The sequence below is a fragment of the Protopterus annectens genome, chromosome 4.part0 (genome assembly GCF_019279795.1).
Source record: "Protopterus annectens isolate FY-2018-M chromosome 4.part0, PAN1.0, whole genome shotgun sequence".
NCBI classification, from domain to species: Eukaryota; Metazoa; Chordata; order Ceratodontiformes; family Protopteridae; genus Protopterus; species Protopterus annectens.
This window is the reverse complement of record NC_056733.1, coordinates 239,203,856-239,227,417: the sequence shown is the minus strand read 5'-3', so window position 1 is coordinate 239,227,417 and position 23,562 is coordinate 239,203,856. Positions and strand designations below refer to the sequence as shown.

The 23,562-nt window shown below is 36.7% G+C and overlaps 1 protein-coding gene across 1 annotated transcript in view; it reads right to left on the bottom strand.

Moving 5' to 3' along the window:
- Positions 1-16,642, bottom strand: part of LOC122800240 (monocarboxylate transporter 4-like) — a 77,920-nt gene extending 61,278 nt beyond the window's left edge. The window contains exon 1 of the mRNA XM_044069732.1: positions 15,823-16,642. Within this exon, the coding sequence (XP_043925667.1) occupies positions 15,823-16,642 (820 nt within the window). The remainder of the gene's footprint in view (positions 1-15,822) is intronic.
- Positions 16,643-23,562: the final 6,920 nt, after the last annotated feature.

The window sequence follows — 23,562 nt, the reverse complement described above, 5'->3', positions numbered from 1 at the left end:
CTTTGCTATAAGTTATTCTCTGATTGGCTTGTTTTCCTTGTTAAATATTGTTCAACTTTGTGTGCCATTTCAACCAGTGCCCTGGGATGGTACTAGGAACCAGCACTGCACTCATTCTGCTCTTCAAGTGAAGAGCAATAAAAAAAAAAAAAAAAAAAAGGAAGATCCTTCTACTGGCACACTGACCAATTGGCCAGATGTGTGACACCCCACACACACATCCTCAGCCATTCAGGTCCCATTTCTGTGCCTTGCACCCAATCCTCCTTCAAGATATTTTATTAAAACATCTTTTAAACTGTAGCAAACTGCTTACTACAAATGTATCAAACAGTTGCTACAGTTTATACCCTGCCTGAACGGAGCACTATAGCACTAAGGTTTTACTTAAAAAAAGTTTATGTTTAAACTTTAGCAAGCAGTTAATACAGTTTAGACAACACATGGAACACTACAGCACTCAGGTTTGAGTAAATATGCAATACTGGCTTATAAAAGGCAGTATTGTATTAAAGAGAGATTGGGACTGGCTAATCTTGCACCCCCCCCAACACTCTGCACCCAGGACAGTTGCCCCTCTCTCCTTGCCCTAGCTATGCTACTGGACATTGCTCTCCTTTCTTTTTGCTAAGCTGTGCAAACACCTCTGCCTGGCTTACAAGGCCTCAAATTACCTCAAATTACCCTGTCCTGTTTTGCCTTCTTCATATTTGCATAACCAGCAACACAATGAACACCCAGACTAAAAATCATAACCTTTACCATAACATAAACCATACCTGTTGGAATGATTGGACAGGTAAACACAAATGCATCCTTGGTCTCGCTCCACAAGCTCTCATGGACAAGGGCAGCACACACAGGGAAATGCAGTGGCTAGGCCACAAAATGATCTACCTGATCAATTGTCTAGTTGCAAACTATGATCCTGTGAACATAGCTGTACATTACTACATACTGTTATCATTGTACTGCTTTTGTTGCCTCTCTGCTGAAAAGGGCCCTTGGGCCAATCTACCTTACCTAGTTCTCAAAGAAATAATTACACTTAAAAGACTGAAAAGTACATACCATCATCACCTCTCTTTTTTCCCATTTAAAGTGGGAACATTTATGCATACATATACACCCATATGTATAGCATATATTAACATATTAATATCTATCTATAAATCTATATATGAGAGATAGACACACACACACACACACACACACACACACACACACACACACACACACACACACACACACACACACACACACAGTCCTTGGTAAAACTCCTCTGGTCCTGCTATGACTTCTGATTTCTACTACAGTCTCTCCTTTTTATTTACCTTTCACTGACACCTCTGTTTAACTGCTAGTGATACACTGAGTTTTTCTCAAAGGGCTATCTGTTATACATATAGTCAATGCAAGTAAGACTAGTACTATTCATACAAACAGACAGCCATGCACTTTACTGGTGAAAATCACCTCATTAAGTTATATTTGAGCCCCCCCCCCAGCCTGAAACCACCAGTTTCAGGCCCTTAGAATGGACTGCATGTCTTAGACATCATCTGCATTGTGGTGGTTGGCACTGGTCCTGTGCTGTACTGTAATTTTATAGGGCTGTAATGACAAAGCCCATCTGAGGAATTTTATATTGCCCTATTTTTGCTAGTGGAAATCAAAAGGTCTTAGCTGGCAATTACCATGGCATAAAATAAAATAGCCAAGAGGTCCAGATTCTGGACAGTATTTCCTCAGCAGAGGTTTATTTGAATGAAGACTTGGAAGCATGGAATGGAAAATCCCAGTCCAAGCTAAACTGAGAAGTGTAATATGCAACATGTAACATATGGACATAATTACACTTATAGGAAAGGCCTTCATCCTTGGACTTTCTTTTTGTTTAAAAAGACAACCTATACACTGTAAGGGCTGTATGGACTGAACACTATTTTGAAGGTAATGTTTGCTTTATTTTGAAACAACAATGCCAAGTCAGCTACTATTTGTTCTGTGAGGATTACTGAAAAATGTGTTTTTATTTTTTACATATATTCTGCATCCAATGGCCTTTTTGTAACTTACACAGATGGAAAACATGAGCAGTTGTCTAGGGACTTAACAATTTTCAGTTTCTTGCAGTTCCTGTTTGGCCAAGATTAAACCATATTTCAGGTACAATTTGCCTAAAACTGGTATCCATAACCATGGTTAAACTGGTAGGGAAACTGTAGAATTGCAGGTGAGGATTTTCCAAAAGCTGGTGCAGTTACAACAGCTGATACTGACGGTCAGCATGGCTACCAGCCCCAAGACAGTACCAACTTGGAGGAACATAGCCAGGGAGGATCTACATAGAACTTGAGCTAAGTTAACTAAGCAAAGATCTAGTCACCCTAGCTGATAGGAAAGGCAATGAAATGTATGTGGACAACTTGGAAGAGATTTTGAACAAAGATAAACTTCAGAAAGAATGCAATGTTAAATAAAGAATGATCTGTTTCTAAGGATAAACATGCACCAAATAATATAACACTTTATGTAAAACAACAGGCAGCAAGTAATGTCTTCAATTGTTATACATGTGGGGGAGGAGGACACATTGCTATGTCCTGTTCTACTGATATGTTCTGTCTGACAGAAATGTGAAAAATGGAAAACTTGCTTTAAATGAAATAGTTCCTATAAATAGCAAGAGAACTACTGCTAGGGTAATGGAGTCAGTCCTGTGTCACTGAGTTCAACCTAGCTAATAAAATGTTCAGTAATTTTAGAAGCAAGGGAGTTCAAGCTCTGCTGGACTTCTGAAACATGATTTCCTTTGTTAAGCTTTTCCTGGTATGTACAGTTGATAGTAGCAAAAATCAAAACTTGGAAGTAACATGCTTCCATGTAGTAATTCATACACCTCTGGGAAAACGGTTGCAGTTTGTGACTGTAATACCTTACTAAACTCATGACATAATATTAAGAAACACTTTCTCTATTTTAAAACACTATGTAAAATATGGAGGAAGAAAATTCTACAGATACTTTGTAGATATGGATATACCCAGTCAGTATAAAATGGGGAAAGGGGCAATAAAGTGAAAGTCATAAGTGATCCAAAATCAAAACCAGTTGAAAGGAGTTAACATAAAAACTGTAAAAGGGTCTTGTATTTGGTTATGGTTAGACAGTAAAAAGTATCCTGTCTGTTATCTGAAGGAAGGCTGAAATGACAGAATAACAATAACCCACAACTGTAAAAGATACCAGAATATTAACTGAAGATGAACTGCTGGGAAACCTTGAAACAGGAAACAGGAAAAAGGCACTTTCAGAACAAAGTGAGTAAAGAAAGGGGACTAAGCAGGGAACGCAGAGTTCTGAGACTATTTTCTCTAGTGGAAAGCAGGGACTACAAATAAAGACAAACTTTGTCCAACAGGTACATGCAAGACAAGAACTAAAACCAATGTTAAATTTTATTCTGAGGTACCCTTTGTAAAAATAAGGCAAAATAAGGAAGGAAAACAAAGTGAAAAGGTAGTACCACTCAAACTAAATTAGGCAGAGAGCAACTTAAAAGAAAAAGGAACACTCAAGAGGCATGTGCTAATAGTCCTTAAAGTGAAGCATGTCTTTTCTTTAGAACTACCCTTTGAAGGGGCAGACACAGAAGAAGCTGGAGTGCCAGTGTTTTAGGGGAATATGCTACACCTTCCACCTCAAGCCAGTTTTTTTAAGACATTTATCCTGAGTTAGTGGACTTATATTACAGCTAAATAAAGTGTAAAAGTTCAGAAAAGGGAACAATACCTTAAGCAAAGCAAGAGAAAACTATACTAAGGTTGTACAGATGATAGTAAACAGGATGTTACCATTTCTTCTTACACCTATTCTGAGTCAAAAGATGATGCCTTATAAAGAGTATGTAAAGTAGAGGAAGAAATTCTGCAATAGTAGCTAATGCTAAAACCTGATTGGACACATGTTAGGACGTTACCTGGAAACGGATAAAACCTAAGGCAAGGGTACTAGCCAGATTTTACTGGCCAGGCAGTGGACATCTATGCTTCTTGTCTATAATGTCAAAAAACTGAACTCTATCCTGGACATAAAAGTCATTTGATTCTGAATTATAATTTGAAATTGCTATGGATATTATGAAGCAATTTGATCCAACATACTAGTCCTAATGAGCTAGGCTAACAAATTTTCATAAGGGCTGTCATTATACAAAGAGATGCTTACTGACAAAGGCACTCCCTTTGTGTCAAGGATACTGCATCAGTTAGGTTAATTTTTTAAAGTCAAACAGTTGGAAGACATCAGTCTACCATTCACAGACTGATGGATTAATAGATAAGGTTAATAAAACACTGAAATCCATTGTTAGGAAAGTTACTGATTCAGGTGGTAAAACCTGGGACCAGTTATTACACTAGTTTCTGTTTACAATAAAAGAGTTACCACAAGTTTCAGCACTGTTTAACCATGTGAATTTCTGTACTGCAGGTATCCAAGAGGACAGCTTGACATTGCTGAGGAAACTTGAGAAGAACAAAAGACACCACTTAAAAGTAAGACAGAACACAATGTTTACTTGCAGGACAGATTACTGTTAGTGATGCGTAGTGTAAGTGAGCACATGCAGAAAGACCAGGAAATGCAACAACAAGTTTAGGTTCATAGGTTCATAGGTTCATACTAGGCTATCTGCCCTAGGGCATTTATAAGCCTAGCCAGAGTGTGTTTGGCTTTAAGCCACCCATTTAAATTAATTTTGCTATGCCCTTTTTAAAAGAAATGCCCAAAGCAGAGAATTTAATCCAGCATATCAGGCATTAGTGCTAGTGCCCTCCACAGAGACCTCATTTCTGGCCAAACTGCAGAGGCCATTTTCAGTAAGGAAAGACTAAATGCAGTTAAATGTAAGATTAAGTAGGCAAGAAAGAGGAAGATTATTGTGTTGAAACTGAGAGAAGTAGAGAATTTTGAAGAGAACTTACAAACTGCAGTTCATGCAGGACAGATAAAAACATATCCAGGGATTGTCTACCTAAAGAACAGCTAGATGAATCACTATTAAAAATACAAAATCATGGAGTGAGACAATTTTTGTTAAGAATTAAACTAGTGGTTTAATTGAATTAATAAATATAGAAAATAGAACAATTTTAAAATCAGTCATACTTCTTCAAGTTTATATTGGAAATTTTATGTGGAAATATACGCATGGAGTTTTCATTACCTCACATAAAATTTCAAAATTTAAGAAGTAAGAAATCTTCAATATGTTGGAGACATAACGATGTAGTTAAAGCTGAGGTGCATATCTTGGTTTATGGAAATAAACTACATAGTTCTTTGTATTTTACAGAGGACAGCTATGCTTATAAATGTGCCAGATCCTATGACAGTACCAGTTAAACAGTATTCTATGTTCTGGAGAGTCTACTGGCTGTGGCAAGAAAAACAATGTCCAAATAGTGGAAATCCAGCTCTTTACTTTTGCTTAAAGATTTCTAAGAATTAGCTGCTGTTTTGTATTAAAAAGAAAAAGCAAAATGAGAATAAGATACAACAAATGTATTATGAATTTTGGATGTTGAGATACTTTACAAATGTTAATAGATTAATATGAACACAACTGAATTTAATTTAATTCTGATTAATGTTAATATTTACATCTTGATGAAATGTATTACATTTCTTGTGAATCTGTTTTGTTCAAAATCAATAAAATTAAAAAATGTTCTCAGCATTGAGCTAACCTAATATACTACAATATAGAAACCTCACACAGTATCAACATCACAGAAACAACTAGTAAGAGAAGAAGCTCAAAATGTTTTATACTTGGTATTAACATCCGCGGTGGTGCAGCGGTAGCATTGTTGCCTCACAGCAAGAGGTTCTCCCATTCGATTCTCGGCTGGATTGCGGGGAGTGCCTTCTGTGTGGAGTCTGCATGTCCTCCCCGCGGTTGGGTGGGCGTTCGAAAGACATGCGCAAATGGGCGTGCCTTTGTTGAAGGTTGAACGTCGAGCTGGCACCTCTGAGTTTGTCAAAATCTACTGCCAATCATTAGCGGACCGGAGTTCCGCTGTGGCGACCCCTAACCGGGAAAAGCCGAAAGACAACAACAACAACATTAACTAAAGAATCACACAAATGACTGCAGCGGTCCCTGTAGTGTTATTTTCTATGCCTGGAGTACTAGAAACATTAGCATTCCAAACTCATAACACTTGAGTTGATACTTGATAGAAATCTTAAGGAAGGCCACATACCTGCACAACTACAGTTGAGAAAAGGATACTGACAAATACCATTTACACCTCTGTCAAATAAAAACATCTTGTGTAACTCCCGATCTATTTCACTATAGTTTTACCATCTGGCCACTTTCAGAGGCTGATAGATGAAATACTGAAGTTCCACTTATGATATACTGCTAAGCACTTGCCTGTACTACCTACTGAAATGCAGATGAAGGGCTTCTTTGGACTAGAAGGGTACTACAGAGAGCATGTGCCTAATTTTGTGGCTACTCTTTGCCCTTTGACAGCTCTCATAAGGGGAAAGCTCCTGCCAAGTCACAATGGTCTCTTGAGGACAGATAGAGCATTTAATGCATTAAAAGCAGTCCTCTTATCTGAATCTGTGTTAGCAACTCCTGATTTTACTAAAGAGTTTACCAACATACTGATGTCCCAGGTGTAGTTTTTTTTTTGGGGGGGGGGCAGTGCAATCCAAGACATTCAATGTAAGAAGCACCCTGTATGCTATATCAGTAGGAAGTTGAACAATACAGAAAGAAGATACTTAGCTACCGAGAGAGAAAGCCTAAATATAAAGTAGTCTTTCTATGCCTCCTGTTTCTAAATGCAGATTCATTTGATTTGCATGAATTCACTGTAAAAGGTTTGTTGTTAGTAATTGTACATAATTGCCAAGTAATCTCTTTATAATCTTATATTTTTTTAATGTACATCCACCTTCTCCTACATGGTATGAAACTTAAGTTGGTCATTCAAATTCATATGAACCTATGAATTTGTGATCAGTGCTCTACCCTGGTTAATAAATCTAAAGTAAATAAAATAAATTAAGCATATACTTGTTACTTAATTATTCCTGTTTTAAGATTGTAATGTTAAAATTCAAGGGAAGTCCAAGTTTTACTTTTCTATAAAGTAACATGATCTCAAAGAAAGTATAGGTAGGTGGTAAGAATGTGTGCAGTGCTTGAGGCTTCCCCCCTGTAAAAACAATATACTTTACTTATTTTAATTTGATTTGTGTATTTTTTTATTATATAGTATTTTTAATTTTGTTTGGGGTTATACATATGAAGTACATGTTCTCTGTATTCTGTATCAATAGATTGTGTTTTATCCATTAGAATTTCCTGTTTCAGCTTTACTAAATCCTAGAGGACCAATCAAAAAGCATTTAAAATCAGCATTGTAACATTTTCATCTCCTTCATCAATGGAACAGATCTAGACCTTCTGTTAAACTTGCAGAGCACACAACCAAGAAAGCGTTCCATTTATATTATTTTAAATATTATATTATATTATTTTAAATGTATGATGAACATATTTTATATAAGTTCAAGCATTCATGCATTAGGAATTTAATAGTACATATTTTTTAATGTAATTTTGGTGCACATATCACTTTAAATCACTTTAAAATACTTACTATTGAGTTTTGGCGCCAAATGTAGTATTTAAACTGTAAAAGATTTGCATTGTGATGTTCTGATGAAGCCCACATTCATGTGGGTGAAAGCGCTCAACAACACGTATTAAATGGAGATTTTTTAGCCAACTTATTTGCTGGTTTGCATTTGTTGGTGGTTCCAATTGGTGTGGTCTCATCATCTTAGGGGTCTGTGGACTCAGCGTTCTTGAAACTTGCAGAGCAAATAACCCAGTACAATTATAAACAGATTAACGTGGGGTGTGAAGAAAAATGCTGGTTAAACTTCCTGCTTCCTCAATGCGAGATGCATGGGAGATGAACATAGTAAGCTAGAAGTCATGATTAATGATGAGGGCACTGATGTTTTCTGCATCACTCAGACTTGGAGATTGAGCATGAACAAGATGGTTTATGGGGCAAATTACAACTAAATCCCAGGGCAGCATGGATAATGCCAGAAAAGATATAACCATTCTTGCCAAAAATGGCCTTAAGGTGGTAAAAAAATAATCATTAGATAAGAAACACTTTAAAATATTCAGTTACATCCAACAGAGCTACATCTTCACTTTTATTAGTTTAACTAATCTTTCAGATAAATTACCTTTGTCCAACACTTATAAGAAATAAAAACTGAAAAATGACATTATATTAGTTTATCAATTTAACATCGATCTAGTCAGCTGAAATATCAACTCTGTTGTTAGTGAAACATATTATTTCATAAAATCATTTTTATAGTCTTGTAGTCAAGTCTATGTTGTTCAGGAAAGGGGCGGAGATGGATTAAAAGTCTGCATGTGACTTTTCTTAGCAGTTTAGTATCAGAAAGCATACAGCAATGTCTTCTTCCAGTTGAAAAATCTGCTCTTAACATTATCTCAGCTAAGCAAATATACTAGAAAATTAAGTAATTTCATAAAACATACATTTTTTAAAAATCCTTCTGTAAGAAGAGTCCTGGTAAGTGATGGGAAATGCATTACCTTGTTTATGTAGCAGATGGTGGCTCTGTCCTTAGAATTTGTTGATTTTGTGTATGTGAAAGACACTAGAAGGATGAATGTCAAAGACTATAAGAGACTGACAGAGATGAAAGAAGAATTGATAGATGAGACATAGCATCTTCTGTGTGGTGATTGTATTGGGGTGGGATGTCACTATGGGTTGACATTCAGACTTTCTGTTAGATTGATATACAACGAGTAGCCTGGGGTTGTGCATGCGAATAACCAGGAATTGCTTAGATATTGTTTAAGTTAAATTTTAAATTATAGTTTTTCAGGTTGCTTCATTTCATTTTTAAATACAGGGGAATGGTGTTCCAGAGTTCAGTTACATAAATACAGTACAATGATTCTCCTGCAGTATCGTTAGATTTGCTAAACATTAGAAGGGATTTCAGCCTTTGGTCTTATAAATATGCTGCTAACTGCAGGGTAATCTGCTACCCTGGCATTTCAGAACCTTCTAGCTGTTTACAGGGTCTTTTGAATAAGTTTACCATATTAGCTAGCAACAGTCAAATTACATTTAAAATAACAAATCAGTGTTATTCATGTCATTAAGGGCAAAATTATTGTATCTTAATGAATAAACTTTTGGCCGACCAATCTGTCACAATTTAAGAAGTTTCATACCTGATTCTTTAACATCTGCTAACATTACATTAAACAAAATAAATTCTTATTGCTACATACTTTTTTAGATCTTATGGAACATCACAAGTAAGTCCAAAGTAGTTGTTATTCTTTTAATTTTTCTCTGGTTGGAGCAGTATTCCAGTATGGCTCTAACATTTTTTTTCCAATCTAAAACTCAGACAAAAAGACAACATAGACTTCAGGATTTTCTTCACTGCAGAATCAGACAAGATAGTTGCCATTATAATCAATGTAGTAAATCTTTCCACCTGGGGCAATTCCTGCCCAGGAACAACATACAGGAATAGCTGTGAGCACCCGCTGTTTGCTCATTAAGAACAATTTAGTTTGTAGTATTACTGTCTGTGCCAGATATCCAAAGGGTAGTAGATCATTAAATAAAGATTGTAAACAAATGACTGGTGTTATTAATACATTAAGATTTGATACGAACATTTCCAAAGCAGTTGTTTCCACAGCTTATTTTGGCTTGGAATTCAGCTGCTACAGGCAAAGTATCTTAAGAAATGACTCAGGCCCAGATCTGTCTTCTTTAATGATATTTCAACTTCATGATAAATCTTAATGTACTTGTTTCTAGCCTCTGATTATCAGTTAAACAAAATTTGGAAGATAGCAGTGTGTATTTTGAAGTAAAAATCAAGTCATGCTGTATGATGTGCAGCAGGTATTTGTTTAAACAATTTAATTTCTGAGAAAACTGACGCTCTGAATGCCTCTGCTAACAAAAATAAGCAGATAAGAGCAAAAAACTAGTAATAAAATATAAATAGACTCACTTGACGCAAAAACATTTTTTTCTTGATATACATTTTTATATAAATGTTTCAGTCAAACAGGAAAATACTATCTACCTTCTAAAACATTATTATTTATTCTTTCAACTTATTTACAAAACAGATAACTTAAAGAATTGAACAAAGAGAAACATCCGAATTATATACCTAAAAAGGGCTGGAAATTAAAGATGCAATATCACTACTTCAGACATTTATATCATGCTTTGAATATAAAGCTATCTTAAACACTGAAGTCTGAAAGAGCTCTCACAGAATTACTACTATGATTAGCTAAACTTTACAAACCAAGGCATATAATAGCTTACTCTTTAGATTTCAAAGAAAGATGACCTACTTCATGTATCTAGGGATAAAAACTGATACTACTAAACTGCCTTGAAATAGTTGTAACTAGCTTTTTCAGTATAACAATGGGCTAAAATGTTTTTTTTTTTTTTTTTCAGGTGTCCCTCTATATAAAACTGCAATGAAGATTGCACTCCAAGTCTGATAAAATTGCTAGACAGGAGACTCCTACCGACATAGATATTACTGGACATTACACTACCCCCACAGAAGCTCCTGGATGTCACCCCCACCCCATTCCATTACCATAACAGCCTGCTGAGTTCAAATTTAATTGCTTTTTATACCACAGCTTAATTTTTGTTGTTATATATTAGGCGTACCTTTGTCAAAAACTCTCTGTTCAACTATATAGTTAGCAGGTTATTATAGTCTCATTTTAACTGATTCTTTTTTTTTTTTTTACTTCCTCAATATGTGTCACGGCATAAAGTGTAAATCTCTGAACGCTGTAGTCTCAGCTACTTTAAACCTTATACTCACATTTCTTTTTTTTTTTAAACCCTATAGCATACATAATATGCTCCATTTTAGGATATAACGGATGCAACACCCAACCATATCTTATGTGTGAGTAAGTATTACATTTGTCCTCCAATCTCCTTGAAAGTAAATAAACCTCAGTATGAAAATACAATTTGCATACAAATTCTTTGCAGATCAGCTAGTAATAATAACTAATTCCCACAAATTTAAAATTCGTATTACCCGAGGAGTACCTACTCTTTTCTTTAATATGAAGAAACAGTTACATTCTTCACCATCTGTACTATAGAGGCTAGAAAGTTTTCATTTAAACTCCAAGACCCTTGCAAACAAGCACCCAAGGAGAGAGCAAAATTATACTTATCAGTCTAAAGCACAAAAATACGCTTGAGCAGTACACAGGATAAGTCTAGGTAATGGTTTAATTCCATATCGCTCCTCTTCATTGGTTCAGCCAGCTCTGGAAATCTTGTAAGAAGGAAATCTCTCCAGCTAAAATAGAGTGTGCTAAAATGTAGGATTGTCTGGATATGACAGTATATTGGTTCTGCAGGTACTGCAGATACACTACAGTATCATTCAATAGAACGACATCTTTACTAATTTCTCCATGGGGGGATATAACTGTTTTTTTTTCTGAATCAAGCTGGAAACAAATTGGTGTTCATCAAGACAGTATTGCTAAGCCAGCAGCAATAAGTGCAGGGGATAGCCAAACTGCGCCTTTCTACACTCTGAATCCCATTCAGTCTTAGGAATCAGCAGACAATATTTGTAACAGGTTTGTAGTCAAGAAAAGCCTTACATTCCACAAAGGTATCACCACTTCTTACATACAGACTGCAGTTGAAGCTAAAGACTAAGAAATATCAGCTACTTCACCTTGTTTTCTTTTTATTAGCAGACTCAGCAAAATCTCTACTAGAAGAAAGCAAGCTAGAAAAGCTCCCAAGCTGCACTGCAAACTTTTCTTATGACTTATTGGGGAAAACTAATCATGTGATTTGTAGAGCCAGTGGCGTGAATTCAGAATATCCAAGTTCAAAGTATGTTAGAAAGAAAGGGCTCAGAAGAAACTAACATTAGAAAGTATCCTTTAAAAATAACAGCTCATCTTTCCTACATAGCAGACTGGTCTATATAACAAAACTATATCCCTTTTCACAATACCAATCAGCAGGCAAGTGGCTTCCACTGAGCCACCTCGCCACATGACACTACCACACTGCTCCCTGCACCTTGCCCTTCCAAAGAGGCTTTACATCATTCTTATAGAAAAGTCAATGCATCTTTTGCATCTGCAAATGTGCTTGTAACAAAAGGCAGCAACATGTTTATATGAGCAGGTTATAACAAATTATACTTAATTTCCTGGATATGGCATTGCTTCATGACTGGGAAAAAAGACTGCACATTTCTGCCAAGAATGAGCAATATATATTCATGCTTTATAAATACCTTGGGATTCCCCCACATGACATTCTTTCCAAGATTTTTCATACAGCAGAGAGCAGTCATTCTTTCAGGGCAAATAACTTGACCCAGACAATAACTGATTCAGGCTTTCGCCAAGTCGCTGCAGCAAATAGCAAAAAATCTCTTTGAACCCTTTCAGTCCTCAACGCACTCTCAGGGACACTCAGCCATCTTGCCGCATAAACAAAACACTATTTTGTCCTTCTATTCTCTCAGGAACATCTTTTACTCATATGTTTTACAACAAGCAGGGCCTTCAACATTTACATGCTTTTCAGTGAGCAAGTCTGCTTCAGCTCCAAGGATAAGAGTATCTTAAATAGCACTTCACTCAGTTGTTCAACCACTTAACTGCATCTGAATGTTCCAACAGAACAGCATCTGTCACCTGTACTATGCCAAGTGATTCTGCCATTAAATTATCCACCGTAGAGTACAGTTTCAGATTTTTTTCCAGTCTATAGAAGGATCCAACCCCAAATTTCTCTGCAAGAGATGAAGTAATGCCACTACCAGACAATGAGCTAGTCGTCGTCTTTGCCGGGTCTTCATTTGGTGTTTCTTGATCAATATTTAGGTGCATTTGCTTTACCTTTTTCTTACTTTTAACAACAAGCCATGGCATTCATAAGTCACTAATATATAGGGCCTTCCTTTATAGCTAGCTTGGCAAATCTCCACATATGTTTCTGCTGGAGACATGATTTGATACAGCTGCTACTGATTAAAGTGCCATGCCAAAAGACATTGTTCAATGCTGTTTTCATGCATATAACTAATACTTACCTAATAAAATCTGAATTTCTTTTAATTTGAGACTGCATATTTTTACATGTGCTTTACTTTTGCCATGTACTCTTTGGTAATGCAAACAGGTGGTAATGATCAATACTTGCTTCTTGTATATATGACAGCTTTTAATATACATACATCAGTCAGGAAACAGATATGCAGTTATCTGCATGCAACAAGATGTTTTCAGTCACTGCTTACATCCCCATACACAAAATAGCTATTTAAACACTCTGAACAGGGACATGCATTAACAGTCAAGTACTACTTAAGTGTTACTATACTGTACCACAACTGTACCGGATGCAGATGATATAAATCTAAGCAATGCATTCAACATGATAGGTCACAATAAGTTAAAAAAGAGAATGATAAATATGAAAATAAATACATATCTTGGATCCAGTCTAATTCATTGGTAAAACTTGTCAGAAAAACATAGGTCTTCTGGGCCATTCACTGATACTAGAAAGGGTGCATGCAGCCTAAGGTCTATTCTGAGTCATCACCTCTTTACCTTGTATGCTATGGGAATACTCACTGCTTACTGCTTAGCATGTCACCTCAAATAAATCTTCAGATGATATTCAGTTGCCCACTTTCATAAGTTCTGTTCCTGTTCTAAAAAATTCCACACCAGTCTGAATACTGATAAAACTAGGCATATTAAGACGCTCATAGCAGAGGACAGATTACACATGCATGCTGGAATGGTCACTGGTAAAGACATCACCTTTGCTCAGCATACTGGCAAAATATGCCATAAATTAAGTGGCTGTGTTCCCGCTGTAGGTGGATTGGACACACTAAATTGGCCCTAGGTGTGAGTGCATGCATGTGTGTGCCTTCTGTGGAAGACTGGGTGCTGGGCTGGCAACTCGACACTGTAAAACTCCACTGCCAATCATGAGCGGACGGTGATCCGCTGTGGCGACCCCTAACCGAGAAAAAGCCGAAAGAAGAAGAAGAAGAAGTTCCAAAATTTATAAAAATCAAGACAACCTGCATACAGATTTCCCTAGTCATCTCACTAACAGTATCAAAATTAGATTTGTAGCTACTCAGTATGGGCCCCAAGTAAGGGGAAGGACACTAGATGAATCAAAAGCATCTGGACAGAATTTACCACGATGATTCAAGAAATGGTAACCCTTGTTACTCAGAAATGTTACTTTTAAATTCTCAGAGAGGTAGGGCAAACAAACAGCTGAACTTGTGCCAAATTAGGACTAATGAAACTGATACCTAAAAGATAACTAAAATGCACTAAGAAATAAGACAGAATCAAAAGCTAGCTGCAGAACTAATTGAAAAAGAGCTTGTTATGATTGCATGACTGTCAAATGTCCATCAAACTGTTTAGAAAGAAAGATAAATAGATTTAGTGCTGTGGGAGGCATTTGGAATTCCCTTAAATAATTATGTTGTCTGAAATGCTAAACAAACTGTTAACCTGTTTGTTTTCTGTTGTGTTGCACAAATTATGGACTGTACTAATACCAAGATAATACTGCTGCTCTAATACCTGAATACAACACATTTAATTTGTATTCATTCATGATTTCTACATTTTAGTTGATAATTCAGATGTCCAGTTATTAATACAGCTATTTAAACTACATAACAGTAGTTATAGTTTATGAAAATTTTACTCAAATATTACATGACTTTATATTCTACTTCTCTTCTGTACTTATCAGCTCATTCTGAACCCCCTTCCATGGTAGTCTTTACCTATACCCCCACCACCTGTTAACTATGGAGGGTAACATCTGTTGATGGCAGACCTGTCTCAATATTGCATGACAGGATGCTAGAACTCTGTGTTAATGCTTACAGCCCCCGGAGTGCAATGTTCTTATACCACTGCTGCTTTGCACTGAACTTGGCAAAGGCTGGTACACTCTTAAAATGCAAGTACACTAATCCTCAGAATATTTCACTTCTCCTGTCTGACATAGACTGAGTCGGATCTCTCGTTCCCTCCACTGATTTTTCCAGCTGTCCATCCACCTCATACACTTCCCCTTCATCTTTCCCTGCATGGGAGAGGTGAGTAGTCATAAAATCTTGACATTTTTCTATCACTGATACAGCTAAAATGTATTGGTAGAGCAAAGCTTTCAGGTACAACCCTTCTTCAGTTCAAGACAAAAGACAAACTCATTGAGTTATTTAAATACCAATTAAGCAACAATCATTCAATAAAACACAGCCAATAAAAATCAATTGCAACAATCATTAAATAACTCAATGAGTCTGTCTTTTATCTTGCACTGAAGAAGGGTTGTTGTACCTGAAAACTTTGCTCTACCAATAAATTTTAGCTGTATCGGTTTGTCTTGCTGTTCATTTGGACTCCACAAGCTGCTACTCAACCACTGTTTTTGTTCTATATTGACATTTTCCTATCACTGGCAGCTGGTCCCCTGATGTCCACACTGCCATAACATCTTTGGTCCCTGCTTGTGATGGTAAGGCACACAAATCCAGCCCTAAAAAACAACATCATACTTACAGGTTTTTAAAACACTTGCACAAAAACACAACTGATACAGAAGTTACCTGCTGATGGTGGACCAACTAAAACAGCTACAGCTTCTGCCAGCAGTACCAGTCCAATTGCACTGGAGAATTTCTGTGTCCCAACGATGGCCATGAGCACTTCAAACTGAAGAGCACCAACCATTCCATAAGAAATGCCAAAGAAAATGCAGAAGACCACAAGCCCACCATATGTTTTAGACATGGAACTCACGAGGTCGGTAACACCATTAAAAAGCATGGCAAAACCGAACAAGTAGACACAGCGAGGTCTGACCCATTTTAGACCAGCAATGACACCACATGCAGGTCTGGCAAAAATATCAACAAATCCTAAGATGGTGAGGAGGAATGCTGCTGTAGTATCCTGGATGTGAAGATCCTTGGCATAACTGACTACAAACACTGGTGGAACAAAAAGACCAAGAACCATGATGGATGCGGCAACGGTGTAGATAACAAAACCTTTATCCTTGAAGACAGAGAAGTCGAGGAGTTTTTTCTTAGGCTTCTTTACAATCTCTACCTGCTCTTCTTTGGTATCATCTGCTTTTTTAGGTGGCAGCAGAGGTCTCATTAGTGCCCCACAGGCACAACAGTTGAGCAACACTCCCCCTAGAATAAGAAACCCACCACGCCAACCAAATTCATGTTGTAGGAGCTGACCCACAGGAGAAAGAGCACAGAGAAACACTGGGCTGCCAGCTGCAGCTAGACCATTTGCCAAGGGACGACGCTTGTCAAAGTACCGGTTCAGCATGACAAGCGATGGCTGGAAGTTCAGAGCCAGACCCAAACCTGTAATCAAAAACAAAACCAGTATTACTTTTACAAAATGCATTGCTTTGTTGCTCTTTCATGAGTAGTAATACAACTGAACAGCTAGCCTGGAGAGGATGCAATGCTATCTGTCTCTGACAATGAGCATGTCACATTCTCTGTATAAGATTAGTTTGTTTACCATAATGCTCCTTTATTTATGAGGCTACTACTAAATGTTATGCAGTAACAGTATGGGGAAATGGTAAAGATGGACAAAAAGTCAAAGATGCCATTGGAGATTTAATTCCTGTCCAAGTGGCACCTGCCTATGATTAGAAAGAGTTAAATCTGCTCCAGCCCTTTTGTTCTCTGTCTGCAATTTGCAAAACTGTACAAACTAAGATCCCATGAAACAGGACATTTCAAGTTGTTTCTGAAGTACATGTGCTCTGAAGTGCAGTGTAAATATGTGGGTAAATATACTTGTGAGCATGCCAGTGTAATACCTGAAACAGTAAATAAATTATGCATTTATCACAGCTCTGAATTCTAATATTTACCATGTATTGCCAGTATAATGTTATGTTGTACAGACATATAACAAGCTACAATATGTGTAATACCTCTGAGGCAGGATTCAGCTGAAACTGGTGAAAAATTAAGTGACAATATTACATGTGAAAAGAAAAATGTTTAACTGGACACTGATAATAAATCAGAGCTTTTGCCTCTACTAACAATTGAATAAGACTTCATCAGTTCTGTTAATAATAAATGAAACCATGACTTGTACATAACTCACAGACACATCAAACATCATGTCTGGTTGAAATTAATGAACTCTGTAAATCCCTGGTACCCGAAAATTAAAAGTGCGTTAATACATAAAAGTAAGATTAAATGGTTTGAAAAAATCTTTAAAACTCATTTAAAGTTCACATGATTATTAAGCCATGGAGTGCAAGAGGCATTAAACAAAAACTGCAATTTGTACTCTTTAAGCTCAACAGCATTATCCCCATTGCCTCAACTATCATCAGAAGGCTGATGATCAGTAACACAGAAAATTTCTTATATTTAGTAAATGTTCTAGATTCCATAAGAGGAACAATATGAGATATGAAATCATTCTGGAGTACATATCTGTCTATACCTTCAAACACTGTCATTTGTCAGGAAGGGCTGTCTAATGTATTAAAACACAAACTAGTACATCTCTGTCTATACCCTCAAATACTGTAATTTGTCAGGAAGGGCTGTCTAATGTATTAAAACACAAACTACAGTATGGTACACATTGTGAACATGCAAAAAAAAACACTGTTCCTAATGCTGAGATTACACTGGTACAGACATTGGCTACAACCTTGCTAACAGATGTAGCAGCAAAAGACATATATGAATTACAAGATCAAGCTGTTAACAGAATGGGCATCATTTCCTAAGATACACATTTTAGCTATGGCAGGATGTCAAGTAAAAGTTACTTGTGGAGCTTTAAACAAAATGACTGTAAAGGATGCTATAAGAAGGGTCACACCAACTGCTATGCAAATAGGAAAAATGGCTAAAATTAACTAAGCTGAAAACACAGGGAGCAGATTGACAAACAGGAAGGAATAAATGCATACAAAATCGTGGATGAAGGCAATGACAAAGAAACAAACCAGTTGCTGTAGGAAGGGATGAGGAGTAGACAAAATGAAGCAGAAAGAAAATAAATCTTATGACAAGATATGCTAAATGTATACAGTGCAAATAAAAGAAACTAAGCAATTACTTGGATCACTCCAGCAATGCCAGATGTGAAACACAAAATGGAACTCCATATAAGAACTATTTTGTTGATGATTCCTATAAATAACATTAACAATTATATTCACACATATTAATTAATAATTCAAAAGTGGTGCTAAAGATCTTTACTTGTGAGAAAGTGACTCCAGTGGGAAAGCATATGGGTCTGCTATACATACATACAAAACTCAGAATAGGAATTTGTATGTGTGTGACACTGGAGGGCCAGCATTATTAGACAATGGATATAAAAAGTCAGACTGAAACAGCATTCTCAGAAGAGGGGTCTTGATGAGTTTCTGAAAAACATAATTCAGAACCTTGGAATGGCAAAACGTAAAACATGAATACAGGAAATATAAGTAAAGCATTAGCTGCAGTATTTCAGATATTTTTCTTTACTCTTAGGTAAAACAGTCTCAGCGGTATATATAAGAAGCAGGGTGTAGTGGTACAGCCCCCCATATCAGGTAGTGGGGAGAGTCAAGCCCCCTGTAAAAATAATTTAATGTCATTACAGTGAATTTCATGTTTATCTGTATTTGTTTGGCAATCATAGTTTATTTTCTTATAGTTCTGGAACTTTTAACTGCAGCTCTCTTACATCTGACAGACAACCATGATTCACAACCAATCAGAATAACAAACTTACAATAGCAAGTAAGCTGTCATGATTACTAGCAGATGCTAGAAAAATATTTGCCAAGGATGAGGGGACATGGAAAAGTATAAGGGCAAATACTGAACCAGAACGAAATGTAAGACTGATGACTATTAGGAATGAATTAATTCATGAAAGTCCATCTCCTTGAAAAGTGAATATCAGAAAAGTGAATACCAGTGAAGCACACAGTTCAAAATGGCAAACTCTGCTCTAACTTAAATAAAGCAATAAACAGCTGAGGAAAAATCAGTTTGAGAAAAACAAAATCATTACAACTGATGTGAGCTTATTGATGCTTAATAGTGCTTTATCAGTCAAGAGAGGACAGATCAATTGTTTGTTTAGTGAAAAACTTACGAGAACTTGGACAGTATAATGAAAAAAAACATGAACACTTTTATATAAGCACTCTACGGCACATAAAATAAAATGACGTCTTGTTTAAAGTACTGGAAAACGTATCAGAGAACACCAGAAAGGTAAGTCATAGTACCATCTTGAAACATGAAGAATTGTAATGGGAAGCTACATTCTGGACAGAACCAAGTTATAAATAAGAATATCAGTATTCAGTCAAGTTTAAGGGCAAATCTTTTAAGACACTATTTGGATAGCTCATGACATTATCAAAATAAACTGTATAAATCTGTGGCCAGTAGCCTTCTCTTGTCTGATAAAGTGTTGCTAATCCCACCAGTTATAATTAATTATTTGCTGTTAAGTATAAAAGCTCTCCCAGCAATTATAATTAATTATTTTTTTATCAAAATAAACAGGATTTTTATTGACTATTTAACTATTCTTTGAAAAGTGATTCACCCAGACAAATCAACTTGAAACCTGGTTTGGGGCAAGTTACAGCCCTTAACAGGCTGAAAACTCCTCTTCTCCACAACAATAAGCTCCCATGAAACAGGACATTTCAAGTTGTTTCTGAAGTACATGTGCTCTGAAGTGCAGTGTAAATATGTGGGTAAATATACTTGTAGCATCCTTATCTACTATAAATATGTTTACACAGCTGAATTTAATTTTACCTGTATTAGTAATTTATTTACACATTATTTTACAATATGTATACATAATATGCTCCATTTTAGGATATAACGGATGCAACACCCAACCATATCTTATGCGTGAGTAAGTATTACATTTGTCCTCCAATCTCCTTGAAAGTAAATAAACCTCAGTATGAAAATACAATTTGTATACAAATTCATTGCAGATCAGCTAGTAATAATAACTAATTCCCACAATTTTAAAATTCGTATTACCCGAGGAGTACCTACTCTTTTCTTTAATATGAAGAAACAGTTACATTCTTCACCATCTGTACTATAGAGGCTAGAAAGTTTTCATTTAAACTCCAAGACCCTTGCAAACAAGCACCCAAGGAGAGAGCAAAATTATACTTATCAGTCTAAAGCACAAAAATACGCTTGAGCAGTACAGGATAAGTCTAGGTAATGGTTTAATTCCATATCGCTCCTCTTCATTGGTTCAGCCAGCTCTGGAAATCTTGTAATAAGGAAATCTCTCCAGCTAAAATAGAGTGTGCTAAAATGTAGGATTGTCTGGATATGACAGTATATTGGTTCTGCAGGTACTGCAGATACACTACAGTATCATTCAATAGAACGACATCTTTACTAATTTCTCCATGGGGGGATATAACTGTTTTTTTTCTGAATCAAGCTGGAAACAAATTGGTGTTCATCAAGACAGTATTGCTAAGCCAGCAGCAATAAGTGCAGGGGATAGTCAAACTGCGCCTTTCTACACTCTAAATCCCGTTCAGTCTTAGGAATCAGCAGACAATATTTGTAACAGGTTTGTAGTCAAGAAAAGCCTTACATTCCACAAAGGTATCACCACTTCTTACATACAGATTGCAGTTGAAGCTAAAGACTAAGAAATATCAGCTACTTCACCTTGTTTTCTTTTTATTAGCAGACTCAGCAAAATCTCTACTAGAAGAAAGCAAGCTAGAAAAGCTCCCAAGCTGCACTGCAAACTTTTCTTATGACTTATTGGGGAAAACTAATCATGTGATTTGTAGATCCAGTGGCGTGAATTCAGAATATCCAAGTTCAAAGTATGTTAGAAAGAAAGGGCTCAGAAGAAACTAACATTAGAAAGTATCCTTTAAAAATAACAGCTCATCTTTCCTACATAGCAGACTGGTCTATATAACAAAACTATATCCCCTTTCACAATACCAATCAGCAGGCAAGTGGCTTCCACTGAGCCACCTCGCCACATGACACTACCACACTGCTCCCTGCACCTTGCCCTTCCAAAGAGGCTTTACATCATTCTTATAGAAAAGTCAATGCATCTTTTGCATCTGCAAATGTGCTTGTAACAAAAGGCAGCAACATGTTTATATGAGCAGGTTATAACAAATTATACTTAATTTCCTGGATATGGCATTGCTTCATGACTGGGAAAAAAGACTGCACATTTCTGCCAAGAATGAGCAATATATATTCATGCTTTATAAATACCTTGGGATTCCCCCACATGGCATTCTTTCCAAGATTTTTCATACAGCAGAGAGCAGTCATTCTTTCAGGGCAAATAACTTGGCCCAGACAATAACTGATTCAGGCTTTCGCCAAGTCGCTGCAGCAAATAGCAAAAAAATCTCTTTGAACCCTTTCAGTCCTCAACGCACTCTCAGGGACACTCAGCCATCTTGCCGCGTAAACAAAAACATTATTTTGTCCTTCTATTCTCTCAGGAACATCTTTTACTCATATGTTTTACAACAAGCAGGGCCTTCAACATTTACATGCTTTTCAGTGAGCAAGTCTGCTTCAGCTCCAAGGATAAGAGTATCTTAAATAGCACTTCACTCAGTTGTTCAACCACTTAACTGCATCTGAATGTTCCAACAGAACAGCATCTGTCACCTGTACTATGCCAAGTGATTCTGCCATTAAATTATCCACCGTAGAGTACACTTTCAGATTTTTTTCCAGTCTGTAGAAGGATCCAAACCCAAATTTCTCTGCAAGAGATGAAGTAATGCCACTACCAGACAATGAGCTAGTCGTCGTCTTTGCCGGGTCTTCATTTGGTGTTTCTTGATCAATATTTAGGTGCATTTGCTTTACCTTTTTCTTACTTTTAACAACAAGCCATGGCATTCATAAGTCACTAATATATAGGGCCTTCCTTTATAGCTGGCTTGGCAAATCTCCACATATGTTTCTGCTGGGGACATGATTTGATACAGCTGCTACTGATTAAAGTGCCATGCCAAAAGACATTGTTCAATGCTGTTTTCATGCATATAACTAATACTTACCTAATAAAATCTGAATTTCTTTTAATTTGAGACTGCATATTTTTACATTTGCTTTACTTTTGCCATGTACTCTTTGGTAATGCAAACAGGTGGTAATGATCAATATATGCTTCTTGTATATATGACAGCTTTTAATATACATACATCAGTCAGGAAACAGATATGCAGTTATCTGCATGCAACAAGATGTTTTCAGTCGCTGCTTACATCCCCATACACAAAATAGCTATTTAAACAGACTCTGAACAGGGACATGCATTAACAGTCAAGTACTACTTAAGTGTTGCTATACTGCACCACAACTGTACCGGATGCAGATGATATAAATCTAAGCAATGCATTCAACATGATAGGTCACAATACGTTAAAAAAGAGAATGATAAATATGAAAATAAATACATATCTTGGATCCAGTCTAATTCATTGGTAAAACTTGTCAGAAAAACATAGGTCTTCTGGGCCATTCACTGATACTAGAAAGGGTGCATGCAGCCTAAGGTCTATTCTGAGTCATCACCTCTTTACCTTGTATGCTATGGGAATACTCACTGCTTACTGCTTAGCATGTCACCTCAAATAAATCTTCAGATGATATTCAGTTGCCCACTTTCATAAGTTCTGTTCCTGTTCTAAAAAATTCCACACCAGTATGAATACTGATAAAACTAGGCATATTAAGACGCTCATAGCAGAGGACAGATTGCACATGCATGCTGGAATGGTCACTGGTAAAGACATCACCTTTGCTCAGCATACTGGCAAAATATGCCATAAATTAAGTGGCTGTGTTCCCGCTGTAGGTGGATTGGACACACTTAATTGGCCCTAGGTGTGAGTGCATGCATGTGTGAGCCTTCTGTGGAAGGTTGGGTGCTGGGCTGGCAACTCGACACTGTAAAACTCCACTGCCAATTATGAGCGGACGGTGATCCGCTGTTGTGACCCCTAACCGAGAAAAAGCTGAAAGAAGAAGAAGAAGTTCCAAAATTTATAAAAATCAAGACAACCTGCATACAGATTTCCCTAGTCATCTCACTAACAGTATCAAAATTAGATTTGTGGCTACTCACTATGGGCCCCAAGTAAGGGGAAGGACACTAGATGAATCAAAAGCATCTGGACAGAATTTACCATGATGATTCAAGAAATGGTAAGCCTTGTTACTCAGAAATATTACTTTTAAATTCTCAGAGAGGTAGAGCAAACAAACAGCTGAACTTGTGCC